At 38.5% G+C, this 19,601-nt stretch overlaps 1 protein-coding gene and 1 non-coding gene across 3 annotated transcripts in view; both read right to left on the bottom strand.

Annotated features, from left to right (window-relative positions):
* Positions 1-19,601, bottom strand: part of GON4L (gon-4 like) — an 89,476-nt gene that overhangs the window by 24,060 nt on the left and 45,815 nt on the right. For both annotated transcript variants that reach the window (XM_007457927.1, XM_007457926.1), the window contains 6 exons: positions 7,917-7,957; positions 7,215-7,318; positions 4,724-4,922; positions 4,114-4,200; positions 2,807-2,978; positions 1,186-1,330 (listed from right to left, as the gene is read on the bottom strand). In XM_007457927.1, coding sequence (XP_007457989.1) covers positions 1,186-1,330; positions 2,807-2,978; positions 4,114-4,200; positions 4,724-4,922; positions 7,215-7,318; positions 7,917-7,957 — 748 coding nt within the window. The remainder of the gene's footprint in view (positions 1-1,185; positions 1,331-2,806; positions 2,979-4,113; positions 4,201-4,723; positions 4,923-7,214; positions 7,319-7,916; positions 7,958-19,601) is intronic.
* On the bottom strand, positions 3,638-3,709 carry TRNAE-UUC (transfer RNA glutamic acid (anticodon UUC)). The gene has a single exon. It is a non-coding gene; the product is annotated as a tRNA-Glu (tRNA).

Genomic DNA, 19,601 nt, shown 5'->3' with positions numbered 1-19,601 from the left:
TCCCCTGACAGTCCACCCTGCTGAAAAGCCTCCCAGATGAACTCCACATTCTATAACCCACTTTTTCTACATCTAATTCTCGTAAAAGTTAATGGCAATTCAATAGAAAATTTCAGATATTTACTGAGTGCTAAGAAGTACTATGTGAATAAGACTTAATGAGGAGTTCCCAATCAAGTGAGAAGAGGAAAAACCAGGCATAAATCACTAATAAATGTCAGATCATGACACACTTTATACTAATAATACAAATGAAATTTGAAGGAAGAAGAATGGCTCTAACAAAACTAATATAAAATGAATATTGGGCACCATGTTAGACATATTAAACAGCACCAACACTACCTCCCAACATAACATATTCAATTACAGTTACCTATGTACATATTTGCTGATGGCAGTGGGGAAATACAAATCAAGAGCCATAAGTGTTCATAACCTTTATCGAATAATCTCACTCTTGAGAATTTACCCAAAGAGATAAACTGGAAAGATTTTCAAAAGCTCTATGCACAAAGATCCTTGGTGAAGCCTCACTCAGAACAGCTAAACAAGGGGCGGGGCGGGGGGGGCGGGGGGGAGTGGCAAATAAAAGGACTATCATAGGGCCATTAATATTGCCTTAAAAGACAATATACAGAGGAAGAACAGGAAAACAGGGGGGGGGGGGGGGGGGGCGGGGGGGAGTGGCAAATAAAAGGACTATCATAGGGCCATTAATATTGCCTTAAAAGACAATATACAGAAACAAAAATAAGACAATGTTACAGCATGGAATCTGATAGAGAAAACAATTTCAAGAAGACCTTATGTTAAAAAAAGCAAAACAAAATTACACTTATATTGCCAATAATTATATAAGAAATGCAAAAAGAAAAATAATTGTGTTGGGGTGGTTAGGATAATGGATAAAAAAATTGTTTTCCTTTGAAAATTTTCCTCTAACAGTATTACAAGGTAAGTTTTTACAATAAATAAAAGACAAAAAACAACTTTAAATGTTTCAAAAATGTGTATGTCATTCCCTAAAAAAAGCAGTATTTGGCACTGCTGGAACAAGCACATACTACAGAACTGCACCCATCTACACTGCTTTTCTTTTCGTCTTTTGTGTCCGTTCTTTATTATACAGGTCTTCTCCTTGGGATATTCTGTGCTCTTGTTCACCTCACAGTAAACCCTTACTTGTCCTCCGCCTTGGTGAAGAAAATCTTATCCTGGGGATTCTTTGCCTTCAGAGAACACACTGGAAGTAGCTCTGGATACATGAAAACCTTGCTTGTGGCTAGGATCCAAGCCACTTGCTTTGGCAAACAGGGAAATTCATAGGCTGTAAGAAAAAAATTCCTGATAAATGAAATTCTAGAACAAAAGACGGCTTCACAAAAGCTTCTGAATGCATTTTTGCATTTAGATAGAGCCACCCCTACCTAACGTGATGCCCTTCCACCCACATACCCCCCTCCCAAAAGTTTCCACAATCTTTCTCAGCCTAACATATACCTAAAAGGAGTCCCATTCAATGCTATTAAAAGTTGATTCTCTTTTTCTTTCCTGTGTGGAATACTTAACACACTAAGTAACATAAGCACTTATAAAGTACCTAGTAATACCTGGCAGATAGTGTATGCTCAAAAAATTTTTACCTCCTTCCCCCTTTAAATCCTTGAAAGATAAGTGACCTTCAACAATGCTTTCTTTCTTCCAGGATAAGATTCCAACTTCTTTAATCTCCCTCACAAATCTGGTATTCCAAATTTTATTTTATTTGATTCTTACTTAACTTTCATTAAGTTCTCCCAGATTCCTCCTGAGGTTGGGAACAAAAAAACCATAAAGAGAATGAGACAATTCAGTCTCATTCATTTCTGTCTTGCTGTCTAAGCCTCTCAATTCCAGGCACTTCTGCCTTTCCAGAGATAAGCACCACTATACAGCCATATTTCTCCTTCCATAAATGTTATTTTTATATCCCCAGAAGAAAAACACAGGACACTATATGTATAAGTTACAATTGTAGTCTGGTGTTAAATTAAGTTTTCATTACTAACATATAATGAATAAAGTAGTTTGAGATCAGTGTCTATGACATAATGCACTTAAATTCAACTATATTCAATTTAACTATAAGAGTCAGGGATTTAAAATCAAATCCAAAGACAAACCCAAATCCACAGCAAGACACAACTAATTTGCTAAACTAGGAACAAATCAGAAGCAAATATTTAGTTTAAGGGAACAGCAAATATTTTCTTAAAAAATACTAAACCAATGCAAAGTAGAAACCAAACCTGCAAATTTCTTTAAAATATTGAACATGGTAAATGTACAACATCTCTAATTTGTTCCTAACTCCCATATCAATGTTTCACTCAAAATGGAGATATCACTATAATCATTATGGGAAATAAAATGATCTTAATGAAGAAGTGAGTAGAAACCTAAACACAACCCGACTTTACCACTTGACTTCCAACTTTATCAGATACCAGTTTGTCTTGACCTGACTCCTAATACTTACCCTCATATCTACTTAAGTCCAATTATTAGCAGGAGTCCCACATCTCTACCCCCCACAACCCTGCCCTGTCCACTGCCTACATCCCTTACTTAAGCCCAAGTATTATCACCTAATTCTAGAACTTAGATAATGAGCACAAAGGGAGGATAAAAGAGAGAAGGAAGAAATTACAAACACCCTGTCTCCTCCACCCCTAGGAAATTATCCCTAGGTAATTATCTATGGGATAAGACTCCCACCTCTCATTGCAAGTAAAAACTTAAAGCGGACACATCTGTCCCCTACCAGTCTTCTTGACAGTTTTACGAGGACTCCAGTCAACGCTGACATGTGTGTTGAAGTCTTCAATAAGCTGCACAGCTCCCATCAGGTTACAGGGTTGGAACAAGGTCTGAAACTTGGGGTTGAACTGATGATGAAGGGCGATGGAGCTCTGAGCAAAGGTTCCCAGCTCTTTCTGGGGAAACAGGACACAAAGGAGATCTAAGTTCCAGACAATTAATACCAGTAGCCCTTAGCCTCTGAGTGAAAAACTGTCCTTCCTACAATAGTATAAAAACAGGTAAAAATCATCATAAAGTCTTCCATAACTAACATTTTGCCATTAAGACTGTTCTTTTGCCAAGTCCTCAGATATTTGGGGATTTGTGATACACTAATTTGCTCTTGTTTTATTCTCAGTCTGAGTGTTCCTCAGCCTTTTGGATGTATGGTCTAGCTCCCCAGCCAGAATTAAAATTCTCAAGAGTGAGAGCCATTACTTAATAAAATAAAATAAAAATTTTAAATGTCTTCATTGGTTTCTCTGAAGAACAAAGTATTTCTCATGATCCTCTGAACACAATAAGAGGGAAGTAACACTCTGCTGACTGTCGAAGGAAGCTCAGACTACTAGAGCCAACTCAAACTCCAAAGAGACTTACCCAAGACGCAAAGAATAACCTCATTACCTACCCCAAAGTTCAGGAGCAATTTTTATAGGATTTTAACACATTACTGACAGGGGGATTTTTGCAGAAACTAACACCTGTGGCTATAATACGTCTCCGGTCAAAAATGTGTTAAAATTTGAATTTTTTTCTTTTTGGCCACGCCCTACAGCTTGCAGGATCTTAGTTCCCCGACCAGAAATTGAATCTGGGCCCCGGAAGTGAAAGTGCCGAGTCCTAACCACTGGACCTCCAGGGAAATCCCCAAAATTTGAAATTAAAAGCCCTTCCTCCAAAATATTTCATAATGCCATGAGCAAAATTAATTTTATGCATAAAACACTGATATTGAGCCTAATAAATAATGAATTCAGTAAAAAGAAGAGAAGTACCAAAAGCCCAAGATGAGTGGATCTAAAGGTAAGAGAACCCAATAAAAAGGTAAGAGGAATAGTCTTAAGAAACTGAATACTCTCTCTGTCCTTTAATGGGAACCAGTAACTTATGTTTTATCAGCAAGCACATGAAGCCATACGAACAGCTACCAAAACATGCAGGAGAGAAGAATAAATGTAGCTTATGATGAGTCAATACTTGTGAGAAATGACTTCCAAACTAACTGCATACACAATTCTTTAGAGTTAGGGATATCTGAAACCTTACAAGAAATATCCTGGTGGTACTGGCCTCCGAACTGAGACTGGGGTTGGAGGTGGCGAGAAGGTGAATTTGCGTCAAGAGCTGCACATGCTGGGGAGGGAAAGAAAATAATATAGTGACATGTTATGATGTTGTCATTTCAGGAACCCAGAAGACTTTACCAAGATGTTAGTGACTTTAGCATATATGTTTGGCTTTCTAGAGAGACTATGAGAACAACATAGTATCTTGGTATGAATTTTTTTCTCAAATATGTTCCACTTGAGCAAAATGACAGAACCAGAGGAAGTTTAACCTCAAGCCAGAGGGACTAAGATTAGAAAGAAGAAAAAACTACTCTGGCAATAAGGCTGTTAAATTCAGAAGGGATTACTACAGATTCTTTGAAATCTATCATTCTGAATACTATCAGGGTCCTTACATGCATTCTTACCTGAGACACGAACATGATGATCTTTCAAGGTCCTAACTGATGTGAAGATCCTGTGGTCCTGTGGTTTCAGTGGTTATCAACACACCTATTTCCGACTTTTCCAAAGCTGCTAATTTAATGTTTGGCTTCGAGCCAGGCCATGGGATGATCCAATATTAACATTACCAAGAAGAGTCTTACCTGCTGCATCTGCTGCTGGAGTCTCCTCCTCTGTGCTGGGTCTAGAATCAGAGTCTGATGAACTTTCTCACTCTGGGGCTTAACCCTCTCTACCTCCTGCTGCTGTTTGGCTGAAGATTTCCTCATCTTCAGCTGTTCAAGTAGCTCCTTCACTGTGCGATGCTGCTCATTTAGCAAGTTGGCCAGTGGTTCCTCAAACCTATCCTCAACAGGGAGATGATTGGATTTGAACATTTCCCTGGGTCCACAACACATCCAGTTCCTTCTAATGGTGGGCTAAGCAAGTCTGAACAACTTCCATCTACTCGTAATCCCCAAATCTCACTTTAACCGATAGGCAAACTCCTATCCTACCCAAATCTTCTCCCAAAGTTGTTAGTGTAGATTCAAATAAGATGGTTCTGAATCGCCGCCCCCCACCCATTCTTCTACATCAGTCTTCTAAGTAAGATCGTAATGAAGGGGAAATTAAACAAAAATCTAAGAGTAGGGAAGTGTCTGGATAACAAAGCAGCCAAGGAGCTAATGGGAACCCATCATTTTTCATCACACTGACAGCCAAATAAATCTCAGACTTGTTCTTAATGGTGATACAGAATCTTCTCCAAGTTTTCTAACACTACCCTCCTACCCCTACCTCCTGAGAGAGAGAGACTGTGTCTGGGGCTGAAGTAAGAATCCAAATACCTAGCATGCTAGTTCTGAAGTAGAGCCAGAACAAGACACTCAAGTGATTAAGCAAGAGCTGATACTGTGTGCAATCAGGATAAGACCTGCTCAAGTAGCTATGACTAGCAGGTTATCATAATTCAAGAAATCCTCCAGAATTTAGCAATAGTTAAATGATAATAATCTTTATCCCCAGAAGCTACTGAAAAAAGTTGTTTCCTTTTACAGTATTTACTGGGAGTATGGGCTGACAAGGGTGAAAACCTAAAGACACAGGCCTGTCCTCTGTACAATTTTACTGAGAATTGAAATCTCTTGATTATCTGCATTACTAGCAGAGGAACAGAAGAACAGAAACATGAAAAATGTAGATAATGCAAAAAAAAAGCCTGCACCTGATTTTAGTAAGTATTACCTGGATGGGTAGTTGATAAGGGGAACACAGGTAACTCACTTTCCCTGTGATATTTTACTTAATCAAAGATTGCTAGGTTTGCATTTCTAGCTGAAAGAAAAGCAGCAGCAGCCCATGCAGATCAACTGAATACCGAAAGGTAACTGAATTGGAATAAGGATTTTTAAGTAGTTACATAATGACCAAATTTTAAAAATTCATACACAGAGTTGACTAGTGGAACTGAAATATGTTTACAGATCAAATCCCATGATAATAAGTGCCCAGGTTCTATTCTGCTACACTAGAATTTTTTTCTATGAAATATGGTGTGAAATAAGTGGGTCAAATACAGACTCTAAGAAATTTTGAAATTTGTTCTCAAAAAAAAAAAAAAAGGTAAATATGTGAGGTGATAGAAGTGTTAATTAACTTGATGGGGGGAATCCTTTTACAAAGCATACATTTATCAAATCATCAAGTTGTACACTTTCAGTATCTTACAACCTTATTTGTCAATTATACCTCAATGAAGCTGAAAAAAAAAAGGAATTCCTGAGATTTCTGTTGTGGTTATATTATGGTATTTATTGTAATGGAGTATGACTGATATTTCTGACTTTTACACAATGATTAGTATACCTTGTCTCTTTCACTAAATTTGCAAGTTCCCTGAAAGCCTAGCTTTCAGGTGGATCCAAAGCTCTCTAGTTAGGTAATGCTGTTAAGTTAAAACACAGGACTAATTAGAGACTATGTGTCTTTCAGTTTTGCTTTGTTCCATGCATGGCACAAACCATACCCTGACATCCAGCCAGTCACCTAAGGATAGTATGCCGCTACTCAGAATGGATAGCAATAAAGTACGGATAAACTACACAAACTCATCACAAAAACGGAGGAAACATTTAAAGCCTCTACTCTCTGGGTGGGACAATGGAAGTGCTAATTTAACTGAAGAGGGCAGTACACACATTTCAGACTCCAGGGCATTACTTCAGGTGTTTTATGGTTTGCTCAATTAATGCCTTGGTGACTAACAAAGGTTCACTAACATTTACTAGATGTTAACGACAAATAGAAGAACAAAAGGGACATACTGGATATTACAATTTGGGGTAGTTTCTGTGGCTGGCCACATAGAGTCCTACACACCTCTCCAGCACCACTCACCTGGAGAAGCTGCTATGGATGCCAGCTACTGCTTTTTCTCCCTTCCCAAACAGGTACAGCTTGGTCTATAGCTGCACTGCCCCATAATAAGGAGACTTATTCACTTGACACCTAACACCCACAAGGGACTCTGCATCCTAATATCAGTAACAGCAGGTAGTCAGGGATGGGAAATTGTTAACCAAAATTTCTCAAAACCTTTTCAGACATACACTTTTCCTCCATTCTAAGTCTCAAGGTCTTTGGTTAGCCTACCGTAGGGCTTGAGGGGTGTTAAAGTTGGGCCGAGGCTCAGCCACACATTCCTCCTCCTCTGGGCCATCATCTTCCATGTTGGAGAATCCCATCTCATCTTGAAACTGAGGACAAAGGAAAAGAAGGATTTTCCTGGGAAATGGGCACGCAAAAGTCACTCTAGCAGTGAGAAGGGAAAGCAAAGACTAGTTTACAGGACTTTAATAATGCTGGCGCACAGAAAGAGCTTGCATCACAACCTTTCTCACTTCTGGGCTCGCACAATCCTGCACATGGGGTAGCTATTATGCCAGGAAAAAAGTTTCTCAATCAGCCAACTTGTAATGGTAAACACAGAGCATGGATAACTTGAAATGATCAGAATATCTTTAAAGAGATAAATTTATGAGAAAGGTAACTATTTGGGCTCATAATAATCTAAAATTAGTTTGCAATCTTTAAGGATGCAACATGTGATAGTGAAGAGTCCATCCAAAAGACTGCAAGGAAAACTTTATTAAGAATAACCCACATATGGATAATCAAAGTTTATTACTTAGCAAAATTCTCCTGTCACTATATTCTCTCCTGGGTGGATTGAAAGGGGAATGGGCTTGGTTCACACCACCCATCTGGAGAGAGAGGCCCTGAGACCAAAGGACAGAGCTTGCTGGAGAATCCACTTTTACTATTCTGAGTTCTCATTCAAAGATCATTACTCACAGTTTCAAACAGCTCTTCCATCAGTTCATTCACTTCCTTCTCTGCAAAAAAGCCAAACGGTATGCTGTTGGCACTTGTTTGTTTCATCTTGCCACAGGGGGAATTCCAAAAAAATTCAATGAAAGTTGTTTTCAGCAAGGCTTTTAACAAAATCCTCATATCTATCCATCATTGACTCATTCATTTAAAAACATTTATTGAACACCAACTATATGCCTTAACCCCTGGTTCTAGATGCTTAGATACATGACAGGACTTTACTCTCATGAAGCTTAAATTCTAAAGGGAAAACACACAAAACCGTAAGCTAGATGATTTTATAATGAGATAAATGTATAGTTTGTTGGCCTATCCTACTGAATGGAGTCAAGAGAGAAGTCTACAGCAGTGTGTCATAGGACCCTATCTTTGGACCTGAACTATTCAGCAATCCCATCAACAACCTAAAACACCCAGAAAACACACTTACCAAATCTGTAAATGATATAAAGCTGAAAGGGATTGCCAGACCAACTGATGACAGATTCAAAATTCTAGTTTTTCTCAAATTAATTGGATGAAACATAATGGGGATAAATTTAAAGTCTTACATTTAGGATTTTCAAAATTCAGTTTCTTAAGTGCACAAAAAGGTAACATGGTTCAGAAACAATTAATCTGAAAAAGATCTCAATGTTTTGGTTGACCTGAAGTTCAATATGACACAGTGGCTCCAAAACAGTGCTCACAACCAAGAAGGCAAGCATATCACTGAATCAGAGCAGTCTCAGACTCTATCTAGAGGACTGTGATCATTTCTGTAAAAGCCCTTCTTAAGAGGGCATTAAAAAGCTAAAATCGGGCTTCCCTGGTGGCGCAGTGGTTGAGAGTCCGCCTGCCGATGCAGGCGACACGGGTTCGTGCCCCAGTCTGGGAAGATCCCACATGCCATGGAGCGGCTGGGCCCATGAGCCATGGCCGCTGAGCCTGCGTGTCCAGAGCCTGCGCTCCACAGCGGGAGAGGCCACAACAGTGAGAGGCCCGCGTACCGCAAAAAAAAAAAAAAAAAAAAAAAAAAAAAGCTAAAACCCAAATGTTAGTGAGGATGTGGAGCAACTAGAACTGTAAAAAGAATGTAAGGTGGAAAGTCACTTTGGAAAAAGGTTTGGCAATTTCTCAGAAAACTAAGTATACAGCTACCTTATGACCACTGATTCCTCCCCTAAATAGCTGACCCAAGGGAAATGTAACATTTGTCCACAAAACCTAGCACAAGAAAGTTCAGAGCTATCTTTATTCAAGATAGCCAGAAATTAGAAAGAACCCAGGTGTCCATCAACACCTGCGGATTGATGAAAAATAAACAAATTGGTATATTTATACACTGGAATCCTACTCAGCAATAAAAGGGAAGAAATTAATGATACAAGCAATGTGCATGAATCTCAAAAACATTATGTTAAGTGAAAGAAACTGTATACAACAGAACACATACTATATGATTCCATTCACATGAAGTTTTAAAAGAGGCAAATCTAATCTGTGATAGAAGAAAAGGGAACAGTGGTCGCACCTGGGAGGATGGTGTGGGGACTGACTTGGAAGGGGCAAGTGGGTACTTTCTGGGGTGACAAATCTCTATCTTGTTAGGGGTTTGCGTTATACAAGAGGAGGCACATCGAACCTCACTGAATGGTACACTTAAGATTTCTGTACTACAGTGTGTATAAATTTACCTCAAAAGAAAAACTGTAAACAAATACTGAGTTCTAATTCATGATATGCATGCTGAAATGTTTAGATATCTACAACTCACTATGAAATGCTTTAAAAAAAAATGGATTCATAGATGGATAGCTGCATGACTAAGCAAATATATGAAAAGTTAACTATAGAAGATAGGTAGTGGGTATACGGGTGTCCACTGTACAATTCTTTCAACTTTTCTATATGTTCAAAAAGTTTCATAATAAAATGTCATGGGGGAGAATTTTCTTTAAAATAAAGGCTAGAATCCAGAGGAGGGTAACTTGGGGGTTGAAATGTGGAAAGCCTGGCATTTAGAGAACTGAAAAAACTTGGTATGTTTAGCATAATAAAGAAAAAATGTAGAAAAAGAAACATACTATGCACACTTAGGAGTAAATTACATTTAATGGCAACAAAGCACAAACAGAGAAAAATAAAAGACAGATTCAGGTTCAATAAGGAAAATGCTGGGGCTTCCCAGGTGGCGCAGTGGTTAAGAATCCGCCTACCAACGCAGTGGACACAGGTTTGAGCCCTGGCCTGGGAAGACGCCACGTGCCGGGGAGCAACTAAGCCCACGCGCCACAACTACTGAGCCTGTGCTCTAGAGCTCGCGTGCCACAACTACTGAGCCCACGTGCCATAACCACTGAAGCCCGTGTGCCTAGAGCCCATGCCCTGCAACAAGAGAAGCCACTGCAATGAGAAGCCCGTGCACCACAACGAAGAGCAGCCCCTGCTCGCCGCAACCAGAGAAAAGCCTTCGCGCAGCAACGAAGACCCAATGCAGCCAAAAAATAAAAATAAATTTTAAAAAAAATTAATAAGGAAAATGTTAACTGAAGAGGTGTTCAAGAGTAGGACACACTATCTGCAGAGCTGATGAACTCCCTGTCACTGGAGGTATCCAAACAGACTGAAAGGCCACATGAGAGAAACTGTTAACAAACGCTTAAGTGGGAGGAAAATGTATGTGACCACAGGAGGCTTTCCAAAGTCTGTGATTCTAAGCTTTTTTATTTTTAAATTTTTATCATCCATGTAAGAAAAGCCCTCTTAAAGGGATTATAATTAAGCATGATAACATAAGACGACAAAGAGTAGAAACAAAATTAAAATTCTATCCCAGTTTTTACTTATGACCATAGAACTCTATGACTAGAAAGGAAGACCCATCATTCAGGCAACCCAGAAAAGTTCACTAGTTGATTGGCAAATACTGTCAGCCCCGTGAAAAACACCAGCTCTAAGGCAATAAACAACACAAAACCCATGAGAAGCTCACAGTTTAGGGAAGGAGGCAGATATAAATAAGCAACTATGAGAGAGATGAGTATTAAAAAGGACATATAAAATAGTATGGATTGATATAATCAGGAGGAGTAACCAAGATGGAGGAGTAGAAGGACATGCTCTCACTCCCTCTTGCGAGAACAGCAGAGTCACAACTAGCTGCTGGACAATCATCAACAGGAAGACATTGGAACTCACCAAAAAAGATACCCCACATCCAAAGACAAAGAAGAAGCCACAATGAGACTGTAGGAGGGGCATAATCACAGTAAAATCAAATCCCATAACTGCTGGGTGGGTGACTCACAGACCAGAGAACACTTATACCACAGAAGGCCACCCACTGGAGTGAAGGTTCTGAGCCTCACGTCAGGCTTCCAACCTGGGGGTCCAGCAATGGGAGGAGGAATTCCTAGAGAATCAGACTTTTAAACCTAGTGGGAATTGATTGCAGTACTTTGACAGGACTGCAGAGACTCCAGACTCCACTCTTGGAGGGCACACACAAAGTAGTGTGTGCATTGGCATCCAAGGGAAGGAGCAGTGACCCAATAGGAGACTGAACCAGACCTACCTGCTAGTGTTGGAGGGTCTCCGGTGGGGGGGGGGGGGGGAGGCTGTAACACACCATGGGGACAAGGACACTGACAGCATAAGTTCTGGGAAGTACTACTTGGCATGAGCCCTCCCAGAGTCTGTCATTAGCCCCACCAAAGAGCCCAGGTAGGCTCCACTCTTGGGTTGCCTCAGGCCAAACCCCCAACACGGAGGGAACCCAGCCCCACCCATCAACAGTCAAGTGAATTAAAGTTTTACTGAGCTCTGCCCACCAGAGCAACAGTCAGCTCTACCCACCACCAGTCCCTCCCATCAAGCCTCTTAGATAGCCTCATCTACCAGAGGGCAGACAGGAGAAGCAAGAAGAAATACAATCCTGCAGCCTGTGGAACAAAAACATTCACAGAAAGACAGACAAGATGAAAAAGGCAGAGGGCTATGTACCACATGAAGGAACAAGATAAAACCCCAGAAAAATAACTAAATGAATTGGGAGATAGGCAAACTTCCAGAAAAAGAATTCAGAATAATGATAGTGAAGATGATCCAGGACCTCGGAAAAAGAATGGAGGCAAAGATCGAGAAGATGCAAGAAACGTTCAACAAAGACCTAGAAGAATTAAAGAACAAACAAACAGAGATGAACAATACAGTAACTGAAATGAAAAATACACTAGAAAGAATCAATAGCAGAATAACAGAGGCTGAAGAACGGATAAGTGACCTGGAAGACAGAATGGTGGAATTCACTGCTGTGAAACAGAATTAAGAAAAAAGAATGAAAGAAATAAAGACAGCCTAAGAGACCACTGGGACAATATTAAATGCAAAAACATTTGCATTATAGGGGTCCCAGAAGGAGGAGAGAGAAAGGACCAGAGAAAATATTTGAAGAGATTATAGTGGAAAATTTCCCTAACATGGGAAAGGAAATAGCCACCCAAGTCCAGGAAGCGCAGCGAGTCCCATACAGGATAAACCCAAGGAGAAACACACCGAGACACATAGTAATCAAATTGGCAAAAATTAAAGACAAAAAAAATTATTGAAAGCAGCAAGGGAAAAACGAAAAATAACGTACAAGGGAACTCCCATAAGGTTAACAGCTGATTTCTCAGCAGAAACTCTACAACCCAGAAGGGAGTGGCATGATATAATTAAAGTGATGAAAGGGAAGCACCTACAACCGAGATTACTTTACCCGGCAAGGATCTCATTCAGATTCGATGGAGAAATCAAAAGCTTTACAGACAAGCAAAAGCTAAGAGAATTCAGCACCACCAAACCAGCTCTACAACAAATGCTAAAGCAACTTCTCTAAGTGGGAAACACAAGAGAAGAAAAGGACCTACAAAAACAAACCCAAAACAATTAAGAAAATGGTCATAGGAACATACATATTGATAATTACCTTAAACGTGAATGGATTAAATGCTCCAACCAAAAGACACAGGCTTGCTGAATGGATACAAAAACAAGACCCATATATATGCTGTCTACAAGATACCCACTTCAGACCTAGGGACACATACAGATTGAAAGTGAGGGGGTGGAAAAAGATATTCCATGCAAATGGAAATCAAAAGCTGGAGTAGCTATACTCATATCAGATAAAATAGACTTTAAAATAAAGAATGTTATAAGAGACAAGGAAGTCCACTACATAATGATCAAGGGATCAATCCAAGAAGAATATATAACAATTACAAATATATATGCACCCAACATAGGAGCACCTCAATACATAAGGCAAGTGCTAACAGCTATAAAAGAGAAAATCGACAGTAACATAATAATAGTGGAGGACTTTAACACCTCACTTACACCAATTGACAGATCATCCAAAATGAAAATAAATAAGGAAACAGAAGCTTTAAATGACACAATAGACCACATAGCTTTAAATGATATTTATAGGACATTCCATCCAAAACAGCAGATTACACTTTCTTCTCAAGTGCGCACGGAACATTCTCCAGGATACATCACATCTTGGGTCACAAATCAAGCCTTAGTAAATTTAAGAAAACTGAAATCATATCAAGCATCTTTTCTGACCACAATGCTGTGAGATTAGAAACGAATTAAAGGGAAAAAAATGTAAAAAACACAAACACATGGAGGTTAAACAATACGTTACTAAATAACCAAAAGATCACTGAAGAAATCAAAGAGGAAATCAAAAAATATCTAGAGACAAATGACAATGAAAACACAAAGATCCAAAACCTATGGGATGCAGCAAAAGCAGTTCTAAGAGGGAAGTTTATAGCTATACAAGCCTACCTCAAGAAACAAGAAAAATCTCAAATAAACAATCTAACCTTACACCTAAAGGAACTAGAGAAAGAAGAACAAACAAAACCCAAAGTTAGCAGAAGGAAAGAAATCATAAAGATCAGAGCAGAAATAAATGAAATAGAAACAAAGAAAACAATAGCAAAGATCAATAAAACTAAAAGCTGGTTCTTTGAGAAGATAAACAAAATTGATAAACCATTAGCCAGACTCATCAAGAAAAAGAGGGAGAGGACTCAAATCAATAAAATTAGAAACGAAAAATGAGAAGTTACAACAGACACCGCAGAAATACAAAGCATCCTAAGAGACTACTATAAGCAACTCTATGCCAATAAAATGGACAACCTGGAAGAAATGGACAAATTCTTAGGAAGGTATAACCTTCCAAGACAGAACCAGGAAGAAACAGAAAATACGAACAGACCAATCACAAGTAATGAAACAAACTGTGATTAAAAATCTTCCAACAACAAAAGTCCAGGACCAGATGGCTTCACAGGTGAATTCTATCAAACATTCAGAGAAGAGCTAACACCCATCCTTCTCAAACTCTTCCAAAAAATTGCAGAGGAAGGAACACTCCCAAACTCATTCTATGAGGCCACCATTGCCCTGATACCAAAACCAGACAAAGATATTACAAAAAAATAAAATTACAGACCAATATCACTGATGAATATAGATGCAAATATCCTCAACAAAATACTAGCAAACAGAATCCAACAACACATTAAAAGGATCATACACCATGATCAAGTGGGATTTATCCCAGGGATGCAAGGATTCTTCAATATATGCAAATCAATCAATGTGATACACCATACTAACAAATTGAAGAATAAAAACCATATGATCATCTCAATAGATGCAGAAAAAGCTTTCAACAAAATTCAACACCCATTTATGATAAAAACTCTCCAGAAAGTTGGCATAGAGGGAACCTACCTCAACATGATAAAGACCATATATGACAAACCCACAGCAAACGTCATTCTCAATGGTGAAAAACTGAAAGCACTTCCTCTAAGATCAGGAACAAGACAAGGATGTCCACTCTTACCACTATTTTTCAACATAGGTTTGGAAGTCCTAGCCACGGCAATCAAAGAAGAAAAATAAATAAAAGGAATACAAATTGGAAAAGAAGAAGTAAAGCTGTCACTGTTTGCAGATGACAAGATACTATACAGAGAGAATCCTAAAAATGTCACCAGAAAACTACTAGAGCTAATCAATGAATTTGGTAAAGTTGCAGGATACAAAATTAATGCACAGAAGTCTCTTGCACTCCTATACACTGATGATGAAAAATCTGAAAGAGAAATTAAGGAAAGACTCTCATTTACCATTGCAACAAAAAGAATAAAATACCTAGGAATAAACCTACCTAGGGAGACAAAAGACCTGTATGCAGAAAACTGTAAGACACTGATGAAAGAAATTAAAGATGATACCAACAGATGGAGAGATATAAAACAAAAAGAATAAAAAGAATTGCAACAAAAAGAACAAAATACCTAGGAATAAACCTACCTAGGGAGACAAAAGACCTGTATGCAGAAAACTCTAAGACACTGATGAAAGAAATTAAAGATGATACCAACAGATGGAGAGATATACCACGTTCTCAGATTGGAAGAATCAATATTGTGAAAATGACTATACTACCCAAAGCAATCTACAGATTCAGTGCAATCCCTATCAAATTACCAATGGCTTTTTTTACAGAAGTAGAACAAAAAATTTTTAAATTTTATGGAGACACAAAAGACTCTGAATAGCCAAAGCAGTCTTGAGGGAAAAAAACAGAGCTGGAGGAATCAGACTCCCTGACTTCAGACTATACTATAAAGCTACATTAATGAAGACAATATGGTACTGGCACAAAAGCAGAAACACTGATCAATGGAACAAGATAGAAAGCCCAGAGATAAACCCACGCACCTATGGTCAACTAATCTATGATAAAGGAGGCAAAGATAGACAATGGAGAAAAGATAGTCTCTTCAATAAGTGGTGCTGGGAAAACTGGACAGCTACATGTAAAAGAATGAAATTAGAACACTCCTTAACACCATACACAAAAATAAACTCAAAATGGATTCGAGACCTAAATATAAGACCGGACACTATAAAACTCTTAGAGGAAAACACAGAAGAACATTCTTTGACATAAATCACCACAAGATCTTTTTTGATCCACCTCCTAGAGTAATGGAAATAAAAACAAAAATAAACAAATGGGACCTAATGAAACTTCAAAGCTTTTGCACAGCAAAGGAAACCATAAACAAGACGAAAAGACAACCCTCAGAATGGGAGAAAATATTTGCAAATGAATCAACGAACAAAGGATTAATCTCCAAAATATATAAACTCATGCAGCTCAGTATTAAAGAAACAGACAACCCAATCCAAAAATGGGCAGAAGACCTAAACAGACATTTCTCCAAAGGAGACATAAAGATGGCCAAGAAGCACATGAAAAGCTGCTCAACATCACTAATTATTAGAGAAATGCAAATCAAAACTGCAATGAGGTATCACCTCATACCAGTTAGAATGGGCATCATCAGAAAATCTACAAACAACAAATGCTGGAGAGGGTGTGGAGAAAAGGGAACCTTCTTGCACTGTTGGTGGGAATGTAAACTGATACAGCCACTATGGAGAACAGTATGGAGGTTCCTTAAAAAACTAAAAATAGAATTACCATATGATCCAGCAATCCCACTACTGGGCATACACCCAGAGAAAACCATAATTCAAAAAGACACATGCACCCCAATTTTCACTGCAGCGCTATTTACAATAGCCAGGTCATGGAAGCAACCTAAATGCCCATCGACAGACGAATGGATAAAGAAGTTGTGGAACATATATACAATGGAATATTACTCAGCCGTAAAAAAGGAACGAAAGTGAGTCATTTGTTGAGACGTGGATGGATCTAGAGACTGTCTATACAGAGTGAAGTAAGTCAGAAAGAGAAAAATAAATATCGTATATTAACACATGTATGTGGAACCTAGAAAAATGGTACAGATGAACCAGTTTGCAGGGCAGAAGTTGAGACACAGATGTAGAGAACAAACGTATGGACACCAAGTGGGGAAAACCGCGGTTGGGTGGGGATGGTGGTGTGCTGAATTGGGCGATTGGGATTGACATGTATACACTGATGTGTATAAAATTGATGACTAATAAGAACCTGCAGTATAAAAAAACAAACAAAAAAAAACAACTAATACTAAACTTTCTTTGGGTTATTTGTATGGAAATATGTTATCATAAATGTTTCAGACATTACATGAAATTTCTAAGAATCTTATATGTTCTAGTATAATGTTATAAATCACAACTCTAGTTATTACTTTAAAATGTATATCTCAGAAATAACTAAATTTCCTTGTCAATTGCATTATTATGAACTTTCATCAAATCTTTAACCGTGGTCATTTTTAAGCCTTTTGTCATTTACTGACAGTTCTGGGTGTACTCTGATGCTTTCGCAAAAATATTCCTATAAAAGGGTTTCATCTTCAAGGAATTCATGGAAAAGACTGACAAGTACAGGTTTCTGGTAACTGACGATACTGCTGAACTGAATGAATAAGCATTTTCAGAACTCTAATGGAAAACTGATGAATTCATAAAAGTGCTAACAAAAGATAAAGATAAAAAAAACTGATTGCATGGGACTGAGTGAACTGATGAGGATGATTACGATTTTCGTGACTTTCTGTTTGAATAAAAAAAAAAAAGATAAATCCCACAAGGACTCAGAGGCAAAAAATATACAAATCAATTTTCACTGCAAAGTAAAGGAGCTGTTACAGTGGAGGTTTACTGGACTGAATGTCAATATTATTTCATAGTATGAGTGTGTTTTGTGTTTGGTAATTGCCATCATTGTTGCTTTTGTTTGCGGTCATCCATTTACAATGCTTGTTGTCAGTTTATCTCTTGTAAAAATAAAATACAGTGTGTGTGTGTGAGTTGTGAAAAAAAACAGTATGGATAACAGAGCAAGAAGATCAATCCTAATTGAGGAGGATCTCCCTGAGAAATTACAGTTGACCCTTGAACAACATGGAATTGAACTGTATGGGTCCACTTATATGCAGATTTTTTCGGTAAATATATTGGAACAATTCTGGGGTGGATGTGCAACAATTTGAAAAAACCCTCAGACAAACCACAGAGCCTAGAAATACCAATAAATTAAAGAAAAAGTTAGGTATGTCATGAATGCATAAACTATATGTAGATACTAGTCTATTTTATCATTTACTACCATAAAATGTACACAAATCTACTCTAAAAAGTTAAAATTTATCAAAACTTACACACACACTTACAGACCATACATGGCACCATTCACAGTTGAGAGAAACCCAAACATAAAGACGCAGTATGAAATCATAACTGCATAAAGCTAACTGTGGCATATACTGTACTTCTGTAATAATTTCATAGCCACCTCCTCTTGCTAGCTCTGGTGTTGCAAGTATCTGCTTAAAACATCTCCTGAGCAGTTTGTCTCTCCAGCAAATTGCATACTGTAGGAAAAACTGATCTCTTGTGGTTCTTGAGTATTTTTCATCAAGTTCAGTACAATACCATAGGCCTTGAATGACACCATGGGACCCATGCGAAGTGCCACTAGTGATGCTGGAAGTGCTCCCAAGGAGCAGAGAAAACCCATGACGTTACAAGAAGACGCTGAGTTGCTTGATATGTAACCAGAGATTGCGGTCTGCAGCTGTGATTTCCCACCATTTCAAGATAAATGAATCCAGTGTAAGTACCATTGTAAAAAATGAAAAGGAAATTCATGAAGCCATAGCTGTCACTATGCCGGCAGGTGCAAAAACCTTGCGCTTTTTGTGAAATACCTTTTTATCTCATATTGAAAATGCAGCTTTTATGTGGGTGCAGGATTGCTATAAGAAAGGCATACCTATAGACTCTAATATGATTTGAGAAAAAGCAAAGTCATTATATGACAACTTAAACCAAAAGGAAGATAAAGGATCTAAGTCTGGAGAATTTAATGCCAGTAAAGGATGGTTTGATAATTTTAGAAAGAGGTTTGGCTTAAAAACTGTCAAGATAACAGGAGAAGCAGCCTCTGCTGATGCAGAGGAGCAGACAAGTTCCCAGACTGAGGAGAAAGGATATCTGCCTGAACAGGTTTTTAGTGCAGATGAAAGTGCCCTATTCTGAAGGGGAAAAAATTTTTAAAAATAAAGCCTCAAAAGACATTAGTAAGGAAGAGAAGCAAGCACCAGGATTTAAGGCAGGAAGGGAGAGGCTAAATCTACTGTTTTGTGAAAATGCAGTCGCATTTACCACCAGGACTGCCCTTATCTATAAAGCTGCTCACCTTGATGGGAAAAGATAAACAAACACAAGCTGCCAGTCTTTGGATATACAAAAAGAAGGGCCTTTCTATGGATTGGTTCCATCCATGCTTTGTCCCTGAAGTCAGGAAATACTTTGCCTTTTAAAGTTCTTTTGAAATTGCACAATGCCCCTGGGTACCCAGAACCCCATGAATTCAACACTGAAGGCGTCTACTCCCCTCCAAACATGTCTCTAATTCAGCCTCTAGATTGGGGGTCATAAGACCTTTAAGGCTCATTACACACAATATTCTATGGAAAGGATTATCCACACTAAAGAAGAGACCCCAATGGAGAGAACATCACGTAAGTCTGGAGGAAGGATCACACCACTGAAGATGCCATCATTGTTAAAGAAAAAGCCATGAAAGCCATCAAACCTGAAACAATAAATTCC

Source organism: Lipotes vexillifer, unplaced genomic scaffold (assembly GCF_000442215.2).
Source record: "Lipotes vexillifer unplaced genomic scaffold, Lipotes_vexillifer_v1.1 scaffold238, whole genome shotgun sequence".
Taxonomy (NCBI): domain Eukaryota; kingdom Metazoa; phylum Chordata; class Mammalia; order Artiodactyla; family Lipotidae; genus Lipotes; species Lipotes vexillifer.
Note: the sequence above shows the minus strand (reverse complement) of the source record. Positions and strands in the feature narration are given on the sequence as shown.